At 42.0% G+C, this 17,525-nt stretch overlaps 1 protein-coding gene across 1 annotated transcript in view; it reads right to left on the minus strand.

Moving 5' to 3' along the window:
• Positions 1-7,064, minus strand: part of BANK1 (B cell scaffold protein with ankyrin repeats 1) — a 395,667-nt gene extending 388,603 nt beyond the window's left edge. The window contains exon 1 of the mRNA XM_033956933.1: positions 7,001-7,064. Coding sequence (XP_033812824.1) covers positions 7,001-7,012 — 12 coding nt within the window. The 5' untranslated portion in view covers positions 7,013-7,064. The remainder of the gene's footprint in view (positions 1-7,000) is intronic.
• Between the last annotated feature and the right edge of the window lie 10,461 nt (positions 7,065-17,525).

Genomic DNA, 17,525 nt, shown 5'->3' on the forward strand with positions numbered 1-17,525 from the left:
ATGCATCGTTAAATAAAAAAAGTTTTAAGAGCAGCCTCAAATCTGTCTAGGGAGGTTTCAAGTTGAAAGTATGAAGGAAGGGCATTTCAGAGAGACAGGCCAGTGACCGAAAAAATGAAAAGGCAAGTGGTGTCGTAGGTGATTTGTCGAGTGTTTAGAATAATGAGGAGATTCTGTCGGGCAGAGCAAATGGAATGGGAAGGGGCATATGGAATAAGTAGATGATGCAGAAAAGAAGGGGTATGAGAGTGCTGAATTTAGAAAACGAGAAGTCATGTGTTCCAATGAGAGCACTGGTAGCTATTTACCGGCCTATATTCAAAGCCATATATGTATTGGCAAACAGGATATTCGGTGGTACTAACCGCAGAGTCCTTGGGCAGAGCATAAGGATAGCCAGTTAGCAGCAATATGAAAGCCGGCTCTTTTGTGCTTGGCTCAGGGGCAGATTCAGCACTTGTGCAGTTAAGTGCTGATATTCAGCACTTAGCCGCCTAAGTTAAGTGGCCATGGGGTTCGTTTTCAAAGAGAAAAACATCCAGAAAATGGTATATTTGCTAAAATATCCAAATTGCCATTTTTGAAACATATTTGTAGATGGTTTTCTATGCTGTTTGTCTGAAGTGCATCTAAATCTCAAGGGAGCATGTTTTGGGTGGGATTAGGGCAGACGTTTGATTTGGATGTTTATCTGCAATAATGGAAGAAAACTTGGATTTTTGAGGCTAGACTGTTTCACTAACAAATAAGTATCAAAAAGGTGGCCAAACTGACCAGATAACCATTGGAGGCATGAAGACATGGCCTCCCCTTACGCCTCCAGTAGTTGCTGACCCCACCCATCCCCTAAATATATGAATGAAACAGTACATACCAGTCTGTATGACAGCTTCAGATGTAATGTTCAGTCCTATTAGAGCAGCAAGCAGGTCTTTGGAGTAGCCTAATAGTTGGTGCAGTGGACTACAGAGGAGGGACCCAGATCCATATCCCACTCTAACTAGTACACTTGTGGTGGAAAGTGTGAACCCATGAAAAACCTACTGTACTAACATATAGGTGACACCTGCAGGCATTAGGGCTATTGGGGAGGTATACAGTTGGGTACAGTAGGTTGTGGGTGAATTTTGGAGGGCTCACCATACAATGTAAAGGGTTATGGTGAGATGTGTACCTAGGACCTTTTATGTGAAGTTCACTAGAGTGCCCCCTAAGGTACCCCACTGCTATGTTGGGATGTCTGTTGTGATAAAGTAGGCAAGATACAAGATCAAAGAGAAAAGACACAGCCCCCTGAGGACCCTCAGCAGTACTTGCCCTTGACTTGAGTTTCCCAAAGGAGACCCCTTAAATCCTGGGTGGAGCCAGTTCTTCTTAGAAAAGGGAATAACAGGAGATATCTGAGACCCAAGAGTATGCCCAGGGAAGTATTCCTAAGGAAGGGGGATCAAGAGCAAAATGAAGGAAATAAAGAATTTGGGGGGGGGGAATCCTTGGAGAAAGAAAGAAACCTTGTTATAGAGACAGGAAATCCTGAAAAGAGCATGGAAATAAATACCCAACCCCTATGAATACCTGGGGTGGAGTGAAAAAGCATGTGCGACTAAGACTTCCATGATACCTGAATCGCTTAGGGTGAAATCCCAGCGGAATTTGCATATTATTCATCTGGGAACTTATTTGCATATTTTTTGTACTAGTTCTATTTTGACAGACTTCTCAAGTCAATCTGGTAGACAAGGGGGGAGGGAACCTCTTGGTTTTAGGGACATCCTGGCCTGCAGAATGCCAGAAAACACCCCTCAGAAATTTATGACATTTTTTCACTGTAAGAAACAAAGCACTTCTATTCGGTCACCCCAAGGCTTCTGCGAGTTCTGAGGTGGAATGAGAATGTCTTTTCAAGGGTTCATGTGGATAATTTAGGCAAGAAAGCCAGCTTTACTCAGTGCTGAAAAGTCATAAGTAGCAAAGGCATTCAGACAAGAACAAGGCAATGTGTTCAGACTGGAAAATAATCAAAGTTAAGGAGCTAAGAATGCTGGTTTCTTCTACATTACAATGGCTAATTTTTTATGTGTTTTTCTTTGGGATTTTTTTTTTTTTAAATAAGATGGTTTAAAAAGATACTGAGGGCAAACACATTAGGAAAATGATAAAAGAAAAAGATGTTTTTCTGGTTTGTTAATAGCCATTTTCTCTATTGGATTTTTGGATTTTTTTTCCAAAACATCCACAATCAGATTTGGATGTCATATTGATAATGCTCTTCCATATCAATCTGTATAAATATCAGTCCTATATTTATGTGGTGTTGATTAGGTGGTTAAGGGCTAAATATCACACTTAACTGTTTAAGAGATAACCAGCAACATAAACCTGGATATTCAGTGCCAGCATAAGTTAATCCTGCAGTTAGATTGATGTAGGGTAGTGCTTCTCAACCCAGTCCTGAAGTACCCTCTTATCAGTCAGGTTTTCAGGATAGCCACGATGAATATGCATTAAAGAAATTTGCATATAATGGAGGCAGTCTATGGAAATCAAGATTATGCATATTCATTGTGGAAATCCTGAAACCTTGACTGGCAAGGGGGTACTCCAGGACCGGGTTGAGAAACACTGATTGGAGTATCCTTTTAAATTGCACATAAGGTCATAAAGTATCTTTACCTACTATGGCATAGAAGGAAAGTTATGACTCAGGAGTACTATTATCTATTAGGAAGAAAGATGCAGTCTTTGTTTTATTTTAGAGAAGGGACAGAAAGCCAACATGTAAGTGGACCACTCTCCCGCTTCCCATACTGAATCCCTTGGAGCCCACATTAATTTAGCACACGAGGATAAGGCAGGGTACCATAGTATTAAAGTGGCCATAGGCAGTGAAGGGACACGTATCATGAACCTTGGTAATTTTCCTTAGGCATATGTTGTTTAAAACTGTAAAGCCAGGCCCTGTTTGTCTTTCCTTCTTTGAAGAGAGTACAAGGACAAGCCATATTTACAAACAGCTATAGATAAGAAAAAAGCTCTGCTGACCACAGCACCCTCTGTGGACTCCAATCTCCAGATAGGAAAAATGCTGATGTCTTTAAAGTTTCATGTGACCTGTGTCCAAATATGGTTTGTGTTTACGTCACATGCTGACGACACTGATTCATGTAGAATAATATAAAAGAGATATGAAGCTGATAATAAAGCGGACATGTTTGGAGATCATTTCTTGCCTCTACAATATGTCCCCGGGTGCACCTGTCTTCCAAATGACAGAGAAAGTATGGGGCAGGAATTGGGACCTAATCGTTTTCAGTTGGGGGCTCGTCCGGGATGGGCAGATGATATCACCAATATTTTGTGAGTATTTCTGATTTTTTTTTCTGTTCTTTAATACTCACTAGGTAGTGGTGACCTGTACCCATCCCTTATTTTAAGTTCAAGCTTTGGGTTCTATTATGGAGGTTTTTTTGGGGAAAATTCTCGGGGTACTTTCGGTAAGCGCCCCTCGTGAATATAAGCAGCTGCCATTCTTTCGGGAAGAATGAAATTATTTATAGAACCCCCCCCTGCCCACTTTGTCATTTGTAAGGTTAAAACTTTTATAGAGTATAAGATTTTATTGTCTCTTATTACTGTACCTCGCTTATAAGGTAAGATAAGCGAATATTTTTGCATTGTTATATTGTTTTTGTAATGAGTCATAAAGGCACTTAGGATTCTCCTAGACAAATGAGACTTGTACGGCTGTGTGTGTATGACATTCTTTCTTCAGCTCACATCTTTCTGTGTCACCAATGTTTAACACTGAGGTAGGACGTGCTGTTATGTGGAATGAATTGCAAGCGCTGTTTGAATCAGTCTAAGATCTTTCCTTCGCAGCTTGTATACAAGCAACTTTCATTATCAGGGTCCGTGCATGAATGCTTTTGCCCCTTCCCCCAGACTTCTCAGTGTGGGCTTCCACTGACCCCCCTATAGTGTTTCTTTGAAGTTACTCATTCTTGTTTTTATCAAGTAGTATGGTGTGATTCCACTGCTTGTCACTTCTCTTTTCTCCGGCATTATCAAAACCACCATCTCTTCTTATAATACGCCCATCGCTCTTGTTGTCAAAGCTGATGGCATTCCCCGTTTCGTCCTAGATTTTAGGGCTGTTAATGTTTTGGTAATTCTCATTGCACTTATGTTTCTTCCACCATTCCACCGGCAGCCAATGATTTTTTTTCTGTCATTGTCCTAAAGAATGTTTTATTTTTGTCCCTGTTGGTGAGGTTTTTCAGCTCTTTTTTGCCTTCACCTTTACGCAACAGTATACCTGGTGTGGAATGCCCCAGGGCTATGTTGACTCCATTGCCCTTCGGGCTATTCTACAGTAATGCACTGCCCCTCATTTTATACCTCTTTTTTGTTCCATAATTCAGGAGACCTGTCAGGCTGATAGTTTGCACATTTTATAATGGTTGTTTGTGTGTGGTCACAAGGTGTCACAAAATAAACTGCACTGGTGTAAATCTGAAGTGAAATTACCTGGGTTTTGTCCTGTCTCATGGTCAGAGGAAAATCTGCACTTTCCGCACTGCTGCTGCTCTGGGTCTGCCCCGCCCAGCTACCAAGAAAGACATGCTTACTTTTCTTGCTATGATTGGTCACTGCCGCCAATGGATCTCTGCTTGTTCCTTCTATGACCAGATTCTGAGACAGACCCTGGTTTCTGAAATGACTGCTCTTATCAGATGGACTCATGAAATGTGCTTTGGTTTCTAGCTCAGGTTTGGGTTCTCCTGCTTATGCCCATATGTTTATCTCTTTGTTTGGGACCATTGTAACACCATGAAGGGAGAACATGGCGGTAAGTTACGCTCTGTTGCCTTTTTTTATAGTCACTCCTGTTCAAGTTCCCTGGCTGCTTGTGCTATGGAGGTAGAGATGGTTACTCCTCTGACCCTTGGTCACCCCATTACCCTTCACAATTTTCACGATGTCCAAGCCCTTCTTTTAAATGGGCTCCTGGGTCTCACGGGTGAACAGGATTCTCTTCCCTTCTAGTCCTTTGTTACCCCCCCCCCCTCTGAACTTGATGCCTGGCGTTTGGCAGGTGCCCAAAGCCGCCCTTTTGGATGGACTTTGGTGCAAAGAGGGGAAACCCTTGATACCAGCTGCTAGCTCTCCCTTATTCATTGCCCAATATCATGGTATTGGTTATCGTAGTGCTCGCTCGACATTTTAACTTCTTGCTAGTGATATTTTTATTCTTGACCTTTTGCTCCTTGATACAGATATATATACTCAATAATTACAGCTGGCACGTTTGTGAATTGAAAACAAATTGGAAAATACAATTCCTTTCTCTTGTTTTAGCTGAAATTAGGATGTTGCTAATTTAAATTTTTTTTTCCGGATTTATACATAGCCATCCCAGATCAGTTTTGGCACAGATATTTCTAATGTTTTCCAAGGGTCCTCTTTATCACTGCAGAGATAGAGACGCTCCAAAGAGACATTAGCTGACGACACTGATTCATGTAGAATAATATAAAAGAGATGTGAAGCTGATAATAAAGCAGACATGTTTGGAGATCATTTCTTGCCTCTACAATATGTCCCCGGGTGCACCTGTCTTCCAAATGATAGAGAAAGTATGGGGCAGGAATTGGGACCTAATCCTTTTCAGGCAGGTTATCAAGCCCATTTTGATGGTGCCATCATTTGCATCTCATTTATTCTGTACATATGGCATTAAATTTCATGGTAACACCCCTGATATAATAATCAGTAATTTGTATCAGTATGTCAGTTCTAACATGACGTAATACATAGACCCCTTAGTTGTCTAGCTATAGGGCTAAATAGGTTTAGTCTAACCTTCTTTTCAGTCAGGAAGTTATATGGATAATCAGATATAGGTGTTTATAGTATTTTCCACAATGTAACAATAACCCTACAGTTTCAAATTACAAATAAGTGAAGTGTTGCTCTTTTTTTTTTTTTGGGGGGGGGGAGATTCTTCTAAATCCTGTGATGTTAGTTAGCAATATAAAAATTTTAGGGGTGATCTTTGATCACAAACTGAATTTTCATGATCACATTAGTAACACTATTAAAACAACCTTTTATAGGCTACGAAAAATTCGATCAATTTCAAAATTTCTATGTTCAAAATCACTTAATATTCTTATTCATTCTTTGGTGATCTCTAAAATTGATTACTGTAACGCTCTTTTTAAGGGAATCTCTTTGAATGAAATAAAATGTCTACAGATCATTCAAAATGCTTCCGTTAAACTTATAACTAAAACTAGGAAGTTTGATCATGTAACTCCCCTTCTAAAGAATGCGCACTGGCTTCCAGTTACCCACCGGATAACATACAAACTATGCATACTCACTTTCAAATCTCTCCTTAGAAAAACTCCAGCATTCATATATAAATTATTAATTCCTTATTCTCCAAATAGAACATTGAGATCCAATGAACAGAATTTACTAACAATTCCATCTCATAAGGTTATTAACACAAGACGGCAATTTATTTTCTCTGTTACCGCACCTCAAACTTGGAACGCCCTTCCTATTTACTTAAGGGAAGAGCGCAATCTGGAGAAATTCAAAAGTAATTTAAAAACATTTCTCTTTAGAGATGCCTTTGGTAATTAACTAAACAGTTCGTAGGTCAAATTATTTTTATTGTATCATATTATAGCTTTTATTTGTTTCCTTTTTTGTACTTTTTCCTTTTTGTTCTACTTTTCTATATTGATTTTGTATTTCACCTCCCTTCTTTCTTTGTGTTTATGAGTTTGTTAAGTTAAATTTTTAATCCCTTATGTCGTTATACATAGTTTTGTATTGTATTGTCTCCCAGTTATTGTAATTTTAAATTGTTCATCGCTTAGAAATACGATTAAGCGATTAATCAAAAAAACCATTAAACTTGAAACTTGAAACTTGATGTTTTGTTTACCATATATGTTCTTTGAATATGTTTCTGCGAAGAACTTACCTCACACGACATTCTGTTCGGTAGCACTAGAATGGATTGACTGCTTATTTCTGTGCTTTTGTCATCTACCTTATTTCCCCAGGTCAGATCTTCTGTTTCTTCTGACATATTTGATAACAAATTGGTTTCCCTGATACTTATAAAATCTAAAAGGAAAACACAGAATATCATAACACTATCATCGAAATGTTATGATTCAAATTAATCACATCAAGCATGGCAGAATATATGAATTATTTTATTTGACTTTCATATGCCACCAAGTACTTTCCAGAATTGGAAGAGATCTCTTCAGTGAGGTATTTATAGGAGGGCATCCAATATTAGAAGTAAACCTGTGGAGGGGCATAATCAAAAAAAGCGTCTAAGTCCCCTTTTGGCCTAAGTCCCTAAACGTTCAACCCAGAAGCAGGGAAAGTGTCCATAACCAAAACAAATGTCCATGTTTTGATTATGGCCTTCCTCTGCCTAAACGCACAATCTCCACTACGTCTAAAAGTACCCCCACAGTACGTCTACACTTTTAAGCCATAATGAAACAAAAAAACGCCTAAACCAAAAGCGTCCAAAAGAAGGGCTTTTAGGCGAAGGAAGAGCCAGTCCTTCGCCTAAAAGCTGGATTCTGTAACCGGTGTCTGTCAAAAACAACACCAGTTACAGAATCCCCCCCCCTCCCCACAACCATCCAGGCAGGAGGGTGCCAAGCCCTCTTGCCATGGCAAACCGTGACCCCCCCTCCCGACAACATCGGGGCAAGAGGGAGCCCAAACCATCTTGCCCCTTTGAAGCTGCGACCCCCCCGACTCGATCGGGGCAAGAGAGAGCCCGAGCCCTCTTGCCCCGTTGAAGCCGCGACCCCCCCCGACTCGATCGGGGCAAGAGGGAGCCCAAGCCCTCTTGCTCCGTTGAAGCCGCGATCCCCCCCGACTCAATTGGGCCAGGAGGGAGCCCAACCCCTCCTGGCCCAGGCGACACCCCGACACGTTCGGGCCAGGATGGAGTCCAAGCCCTCCTGGCCCAGGCGACCCCCCTACCCCCACCCCCCACTACATTACGGGCAGGAGGGATCCCAGGCCCTCCTGCCCTCGATGAACCCCCCTCACTCCCAACGTCCGCCCCCCCCCAGAACGCCGATCGGGCCCCCCAGCCGACCCACGACCCCCCCAGGACGACCCCACAACCCCCCCACCCACACCCCCCTTCCCCGTACCTTTTCGTCATTGGCCGGACAGACGGGTGCCAAACCCATCCGTCCGGCATGCAGGCCACCGAAGAATGGGGCCGGATTGGCCCAGCGGTACCAAAGCCCCGCCTACTGGTGGGGCCTAAGGCGCCTGGGCCAATCAGAATAGGCTCAGGAGCTCCCATTCTTATTTTACTCACATAAACGCATCAACAAATAATTATGTCTTCAAAGTTTTTTAAAGATAGCTCTAGTCCTGCATAAACACAGCTGACCTAGCAATGCATTCCAAAATTTCCCCCTGCTACTGAAAACATAGAGTTCCCAACCCTTCCATGCCTCTCTCTCTCCATTGATAGTCTCATGCCATAGTCATGGGAACGGGTGCTAGACATATTCTATAAAACGTATTTAACGCAAGATGCAGTATTTAGAACAACACTAAGTGCAGGGTTATGTTGGGACAGTGGGAGAAGCATGGTTAGGACTCCTACTTGTGCAAGCAACTTATTACATGCATATCTCTAGTACAGTGTCTTGCAAACTCTCCGGAGCCGTGGCACACTAAACTCGGGGCCACAGCTGGAGGGCATCTGGAAATGCACGAATGTCAAGACAATGACATCCCGTGCCTTTGTAATGTCATCATGTCAACATCCACGCTTGCGTGGAGGCCCTCCAGAAGAGGTCCTGAGCCGCCAGTGGGGGTGGGGGGTGGGGGTGGACGCAGGCACTGCAAAAAGAGAGGTAGGGAGAGGAGGAGAGTTGACGACGAGGGGCAGAGGCACTGGCTGACTGCCTAGAGGATATGCCTCTCACCTCGAGAGGCACATCCTGTAGGCAGTCAGCCGGTGCCTCTCCTCCTCGCCGGCATCTTGCAGCACACCTGGAATCTTGCCGAGGCACACACTTGCAATACACTGCTCTAGTGCTTAGGTGCACTAACTTATGCCAACTGTATGGTTGGAGTAAGTGCTTAAGAACATAAGAATAGTCTTACTGGGTCAGACCAATGGTCCATCAAGCCCAGTAACCCATTTGCACGGTGGCCAATCCAGGTCCCTAGTATCTGGCCCAAACCCAAAGAGTAGCAACATTCCATGCTACTGATCCAGGGCAAGCAGTGGCTTCCCGTATGTCTTTCTCAATAACAGACTATGGACTTTTCCTCCAGGAAATTGTCCAAACCTTTCTTAAAACCAGCTACGCTTTCCGCTCTTACCACAACCTCTGGCAATGTGTTCCCGAGCTTAACTATTTTTCTGAGTGAAAAAAATATTTCCTCCTATTGGTTTTAAAAGTATTTCCCTGTAACTTCATCGAGTGTCCCCTAGTCTTTGTAATTTTTGACAGCGTGAAAAGTCGATCCACTTGTACCCGCTCCACTCCATATTTTCACTGTTACATTAGTATTCTATAAAGGAAAGTAGTCACTTGTGTTCCTTTATACAACAGAATCCTATTAGGTGCTTACGAAGGAGGAAATGCTATAAAAGGCACCAAAAGACAGGCACCTAACTTAATTAGTAAATTGGCTGGCAGAAGGGAAGAGAACTTTTGACATCAGTATCAGAGAGCAATTCAAATACTTACCATTACTGTATGTATTTTCACTGTCAGGAATCTGCTAGAAATTTCACACAGAATTTAGCAAAGAGATTTAAATGATCCAGGAACTCATCTTCATCCTGTAACTTCATTTCTCAAAATGACCACTAAGGGAGGACTTCATCAATGTGTGATATTGTTTAGACAGGCTATTTTTTTTTTTTTTTAATTCTTTATTCATTTTCAAAGTTACATTAAGTGTTAAATATATTCATTCACATTAACAATAAATACATCACTTACAAACAATCATTGATACATTACATAAATTCTTATCTCTTCCCCTTTCCCATCCCTCTCACCCATATATTCCATTATCATATAAAACATGTAATAATAAAATTTTCCCCCCCTACACCTTAAATTGATAAATATAAGGGAAACAATTTCAATTAATCTTTACAATATTTTGTTAATGGTTTCCACACATCCTGAAATTTCTTAAAATATCCCTGTTGTAATGCAATAAACAGATAGACAGATTATTTTACCACAAGCCATGCTATTTTAGCACAGAATCCTATTCTTTGCAAAGAGACCTTATGTAAAAGTATAGTAGACTCTCAGTTAACCAGCACCCTAGGGGATTGATAGATGCTGGATAAATGTAGTTTCTGGTTACTTGAGAGTTACTATTAAAAATAGGCTTAACTAATACTATACCCCATACCATAAACTGTAACAAACAAACAGAAATTGACCCTGGTACGCCACAGAATCAAAGAGCAACCAAAACCAAAAACGCTGTGGAGAAAATGTCCAAGATGCAGGCTTTATTGAAGATACAGTCACACTGAATATAGTAGAGAGTGTGTGTAATCGTAGCTTAAATGGCAAAGAAGTCAAAGAATTACTGTATAGCTGGATAAGACTTCTCAGTATGCAAATAAGCACAATATATATCTGACTTATAAAATAAGTAAAGTGTTCACATACACTCAGAATTGTGAAATTTGACCAAGAGCATTAGCTCCTATAGCCAAACCCACTGCTCTTGGTCAAATTTCAAAATTCTGAGTGTATGTGAACACTTTACTTATTTTATAAGTCAGATATATATTTTGCTTATTTGCATACTGAGAAGTCTTATCCAGCTTTATTGAAGATACAGTCATAAAATCCACATAATAAAATGTCTAGGACCCATAAAATGGGAACTATAGACCCAACACGGTCCGTGTTTCAACGACCCTGTCTTCCTCAAGGGTCCCTAAGAGTCCTAAGTCAAAGAACGTAAATCAAAGGCTGAGAACAATCCTGCTTGAGAGCTCTGCGCGATAGAGTAATGCTCTAATGCTGTAAACTGTTCCAGACAAACTACCGGATATGTGGTAGGCAAAGCGTGGGCATACTAAGGCATGACATGCCAAGTTTACACTTAGGGCTCCTTTTACTAAGCTGAGAAAATGGGATAAGCATGTGGGATCACTTCAAGGAAGAAATTAGGGGGTGGGTCATTAGAGTGGGCAGACTTTGCTCATTCAACTCGATCTTTCTGCGGCATTCGACCTAGTTGACCATCACACACTACTCCAGATATTAGACGCAATAGGAATCTCAGGTAATGTTCACAAATGGTTCCAAAGCTTCCTCAAAACACGAACATACAAAGTCAAATCAAAAGAGCACATATCCGACCCATGGTCAAACCCATGTGGAGTACCACAAGGATCACCATTATCACCCATATTATTTAACCTCTTCATAGCATCCCTAGGCATAACCCTAGACGCCCTAAACACAGTATCATTCAGCTACGCAGATGATATAACTATCCTCCTCCCCTTTAATATTCAAGACCCCTTATCCACAAACCACCTGAAAATGATAATGGAAACGGTAGAAAAATGGATGTCAAGTCATAAACTAAAACTGAACTCGGAAAAAACTAAATTCCTACTACTGGAAAGGGAAAAAAACCCATCTCTCACAGAACTAGAAGTAAATACAATCAAGTACCCAATGCAAAGCACACTCAAAATCCTGGGAATCCTACTAGACAGAAATTGCACAATGCAGTCTCAAATCCACAAAATCATCCAAAGAACATTCTTCACAATACGTAACCTAAGAAAAATAAGAAAATTCTTCAACAAAGATCAATACAAGATATTAGTACAATCCCTAGTACTGAGTATTGTAGATTACTGTAACAGCCTATACCTATCATGCCCAAATTACATGATAAAACAATTACAGACAGTTCAGAACACAGCCCTCAGAATCATCTACTCACTAGGCAAATATGACCACATCACCAAAGCATACTTAGACTCACACTGGCTACCAATAAAAGCAAGATCCCAGTTCAAATTCTACTGTCTACTATACAAAGTAATACATGGAACAGCACCCAGCTACCTAAACAACAGACTACACCGTAACCTCTCACACAGATTAAGGAGAACCCAGAGCCTATTCACTCACCCCCCTCTCAAAGGAACACGACGAAAGAAACTATATGACAGCCTTTTAGCGACACAGGCAGCAAAGATCGATACTACCATCACCAATCTACTGACCAAATCAATAGACATTAAAGCATTCCGAAAAGAAATCAAAACTCATCTCTTCAAAAAACACTTCCCATCATCATAACCTCACAAAAGTATTAGAAAATGCTCTCATGACTACCCAAACACCACCACCAGCAACACCCGAATCCGGACAGTATTATCTCTACTCGTCTAAACAACAGAATCCGGACAATATTATCTCTATTCGTCTAAACAACCTATCACTATCTACTATCTACTACCAATTTATCCTGGAAAAGTCCAGAACAACAATTGTAACTTAACGCATTCTTGATTATATGTACTGCAATGCTACTGGAAATGTCCAGTCTTCTAACTTGTAATCCGCTTAGAACCGCAAGGCACAAGCGGAATAGAAATCACTAATGTAATGTAATGTAATGTAACTTGTTGGGCCGTGGCCCTTTTCTGCCGTCATCTTCTATGTTTCAGCACATGCTAAAGATTAGCGCGCGCTAACCCCGCGCTACATAAAAAATACTAACGCCAGCTCTATGGAGGCATTAGCATGTAGTGCCTGCGGCAATGTAGCCTGCACTAAGAAAAAGGAGCCCTTAATTTTTGCCAGAAAATGATTTTATTTTCATTTAAAGTATTTTACAGTATTTCTTAGGTTTTTTTGCTGGTTGCTTGAGTTCCAGTTAGCAGAGTCTACTGTAGTACAATTTGTAGTAAAACAACCAATCTTATCAGTAGCACACACTGATGAATTCCCCCAACCCACTCCCCTCTTTTTTTTTTTAGCTTAGTATATCAGTCCCTTTGTATGTTACCAGTCAACTTGCAATTTCAGATGGAAAGTTTATGAAAGAGCTGGAGGTAGCAGCACTTTCAAGGAGGTAGCAGTACTTTGAAAAGTTGTGCTGAATTTAAGTTTATCTGATCCAGAAAATCCTAAAGGTGGCATTTTTTCCTGAACAGGATTCATTGGATAAGAACATAAGAATGGCCATATTGGGACAGAACGAAGGTCCATCAAGCACAGTATCCTGTCTCCAACAATGGCCAACCCAGGTCCCAAGTGCCTAGCAAGGTCATGTTTTGGATTCTTCCTAAAGCTATTCACTCTCCTAAGAGAAATGGCAGTAGACTTTCTGACCAGAATTTAAACTGAAGAAAATAACAGATTCTATATTAAAACTAGATAATGAGTTTGAGAATTTAAAACAAGACATACAGGATGTTCTAATGAGCCCTGCGCTTTTCTGTGATAATATGCCATTACATAGACAAAATGAAATTCTAATTAATTTACTGATATAAAAATCTAATTATTTTTGAATTCCCACCAAAATTGATGAAGGATGTCTAAAGTTCAAGATGAAATGATTACAACTTAATTATTATCTGAAATCTTGCTAATATAGGTAGTCAACTATCATTGCATTAATAAAATTGGTTTATTCCCAGAAGTGGCATCTAAAGCAGGTGTTCCCAATTTTGTCCATAGTAACCCAGCACACAGTAAATTACAACAGAGAAAGACCCTCATGTAGGGTTACCAGATGTGCGGATTTTCTCAGACATGTCCGCTTTTTAAGGACTGTTTCAGGAATCCGGGTGGCTTTTTAATTTTGCAACTTTTATCCGGGGAAACTGGCCATCTAATAACCCTACACAGCTCGGGTACCTATCTGAAGTCCTCCCCCCCCCCACCTCGTGGGATCGGTGCTTGCTCACCCGGTGCTGATTTGGGCCATCAGCAGTGTACATAAACCATTATTAAGATGGACTTGGGGAAATCTACTGCTTATTACTAGGATAAGCAGCATAAATTCTTTTTACTTTTTGGGATCTTGCCAGGTACTCGTGACCTGGGTTGACCACTTTTGGAGACAGGATTCTGAGCTTGATGGACCTTTGTTCAGCCCCAGTATAGCAACTTTTATGTTCATATGGCTGAGGCAAGTGTGGATGCCTAGATGTTAGGGGCACTTACAACTGGTTACCTCCCACAGAATATCCCCTATTAGTGGCTAGTCATTAACTAGCTATATCACGTGACTTATCCAGTTAGGTGCTGATATTCTGCACCTAACCAGATAAGTTTAGCAGTCAAATGGCTGTCCTATCTTTAACTGCTAAAAATTTAACCGGTTAGGCGCTTAATATTGGCATAACCAGTTAACATTCTAGCGGTTAAAAAATCCCAGGATATTCAATGCTGGTTGCTGGAAACAACCTATTATTGAATAGGCTCCTACCATGTGGCCTTCTGTTTAGGCACCTGCAGTTAGGCCAGATCTATGGCTGCTGAAACTGAGGGTGTGTAACTATAAGATGTGCCAATGCTGGATTACGCTAGTATTCTATAACAGAATCTGGACACTTAGATGCCATTATAGAATAGGTTCTCCCCATCTAGGTGCCCAGTTAAAGGACTAACACCTAAGAAAGTGCCTTTTTTTAGATTGTTCAGTGAATACCCAGATTCTCTTTTAAATACTAGCATAACCAAGCAACAATCTAGTTACACTAGCCTTAGACTGGCTGAATTGTGAGGTGTAATACAGAAAGACCCTGATTCTATAAAAGACCTCTAAAGTTAGGTGCCAAGATCACTGCGCCTAGCTGATCTAGGCACCTAACCTAATTATTTAAAAAGCTTAATTGGCACTAATGACAAGCAATTAGTACTTTATAATTAGCTTAAATTAAAATCAATTGGGTGGTAGGTGTCTAACTCAGTAGGTGCCTACCACTTTCAGGTAGGTGCCTAGCCCAAGGCACCTCCCAGAAAGTAGGCATGATTTTGGGCGGATCTTGGGCAGATTTTGGGCTTCTTTTGCATATAGGCATCTAACTGAGGTGCTGGTATTTAGACCAATAAAACTCTGGCATAAATAAGGGGCACCTATGTCCATTTCAGGTACCACTATGCACAATTCTATAAACAGTGCCTAACTTAAGACTGAGAGGCGCTATGCGTAAGGTGACCATACGTCCCATTTTGAACAGGACAGTCCCTTTTTCATATCCCCTGTCCCATTGTCCCCACTCACAGCTTCGGGACGCCCGAAATGTCCCGTTTTCAGAGAGGGCGTCTCAAAGCTGTGAGTGGGGACAACGGGACAGGGGATCGCAGCCTCCTATCTCTCCCTCCCGACCCTCCCAGCCAGTTGACAACCTCCCTCCAGTAGCGTCAGCAGCCGCAGCAAGCTAAACAGGCTGCTTCGCGGCTTTCTCCTGCCCGCGAATCCCTCTGCCGCGTCACCGATGATGTCATCAGTGACGCTTTGCCGGCAGGAGAAAGCCGCGAAGCAGCCTGTTTAGCTTGCTGCGGCTGCCGACGCTACTGGAGGGAGGTTGTCAACTCGCTGGGAGGGTTGAGAGGGAGAGATAGGAGGGTCAGCAGGGGTTCGGCTGGGAGGGGGGGAAGCGGTCTGCCTCGGTGCTCCATTACCTTCTTCGGGCAGCAGCAGCATTTACAATTTGCTGCTATTGCCGGCTTCAGGCCTTGCTCTCTGCCAGGTCCTGCCTACTTCCTGTTTTCATGAAGACAGGACCCGACAGAGAGGAAGGCCTGAAGCCGGCAACAGCAGTGAATTGTGAATGCTGCTGCTGCCCGATGAAGTTCTTGGGTGACAAGGAGGAAAGGGAGCAGAGGGGGAGAGAATTGGGGAGAGTGTTGAAGGAAGATGATGGAGGGAATGAAAGGAAATGCCAGAGCTTGGAGGGAAGGAGGAAGGTATGCCAGCCCAAGGGAAAAGGAAGGAGGAGATGTCAGAGCATGGAGGGGGAGGGAGAGATTGAAGAAAAGGAAAGGAAAGAGATGCCGGGAATCAGGGAAGGGATGCCAGACCATGGGGGAAGGAAAGAAAGGAGACGAGAGAGATGCCAGAGCATAAGGGAGGGGGGGGGTGGAGACAGAGAGAGAAAAACGGAGAGGTGACAGAGCTGAAATCAATCATGTACAAAGGAGAGAAGGGGCATGGGATAGATAGTTTATGGAAGGAGCATAGAAAGAGGGAAGATGCCATATAGAAGAGAGAGGGTGAACACTGGATGAAAGAGCACAGAGGTCAGTGAATGGAAGGGGCGAGATAGTGGGTGAACAGTAGATGGAAGGGGTAGAGAAAGGGAAACAGACACTGAATGGAAGTGTGGGGGAGAGGAAGGACAGCCGCTGAATGGAAGTGTGAGGGACAGGGGGAGCAGACACTGGAAGGAAGTGGGGAGGAGAAAGAAAAAAGGGCACATGCAGGATTGAGGGAAGAAGATAGAGTTAATTACTGGAAGGGATGAGGGAAAGAGGTGGCAAGCTATAGGTAGACACAGTGAAAGAGGGAAATTGAGGACTGAATAGTAAAAAAGAATTTAGACAGAGGCAGAAAATAAATTGAGAAGGAAGACCAGGGAAGAACAGGAGGAAGGGAGCGGAGAGAGAGATGCCAGAGCAGGGGGGAAGGAGAGGAAACAGATACCAGACCTGGGAGGAGGAAAAGAAGAAGGAGACAGATACTAGATCTGAGGGGAAAAAAGGAGAAAAGAGATATGCTAAAATCTGCTGGGAGGGAAGAAGGAAAGAAGGAGAGAAAGAGGCAGAGAAAGGGGGGGGGGGGTTGTAAGCACATTAGAAAGACTACAGAGAAAAAGGCTTTGACAAAAGTGGAAAGACATGAGGCAGATGCATGACTATGGGAGGTTCAAACAGAGGGGGAGAGAGAGGAAGACCTGAAACAAAGATAGAAAGGAGAACTGACACTGAATCTGGGGAGGGTAACAGAGGGAAAAGAGAGAGAGACCTGGACCCAAAGGGGATGGGGCTGGATTCTGAAAGAAATGTTGAATGCAAAAGAAAGAAAGATTGGATGCAGAGTCAGAAGGAAGTGCAACCAGAGACTCATGAAATCACCAGACAACAAAGGTAGGAAAAATGATTTTATTATCAATTTAGTGATCAAAATGTGTCTATTTTGAGAATTGATATCTGCTGTCTATATTTTGCACTATATTTGTCTATTTTTCTATAGTTACTGAGGTGACATTGCATATTTTAAAGTAATCTGCCTTGACATCTTTGAAAAAACCCTGAAACTCGTAAATGATAATTAATATTTTTTCTGCGTACAGTGTGCATGTGGGTTTAAAAAAAAATATTTTATGTTTACCATTATGAATTAATAATATATTGTGTATACAAGAAAATGAATGGAAGAAATTGGGGGTGGGGCTTGGGCGGGATTGGGGATGGGAC

This window comes from Geotrypetes seraphini, chromosome 1, assembly GCF_902459505.1.
Source record: "Geotrypetes seraphini chromosome 1, aGeoSer1.1, whole genome shotgun sequence".
In the NCBI taxonomy this organism is placed as follows: Eukaryota; Metazoa; Chordata; class Amphibia; order Gymnophiona; family Dermophiidae; genus Geotrypetes; species Geotrypetes seraphini.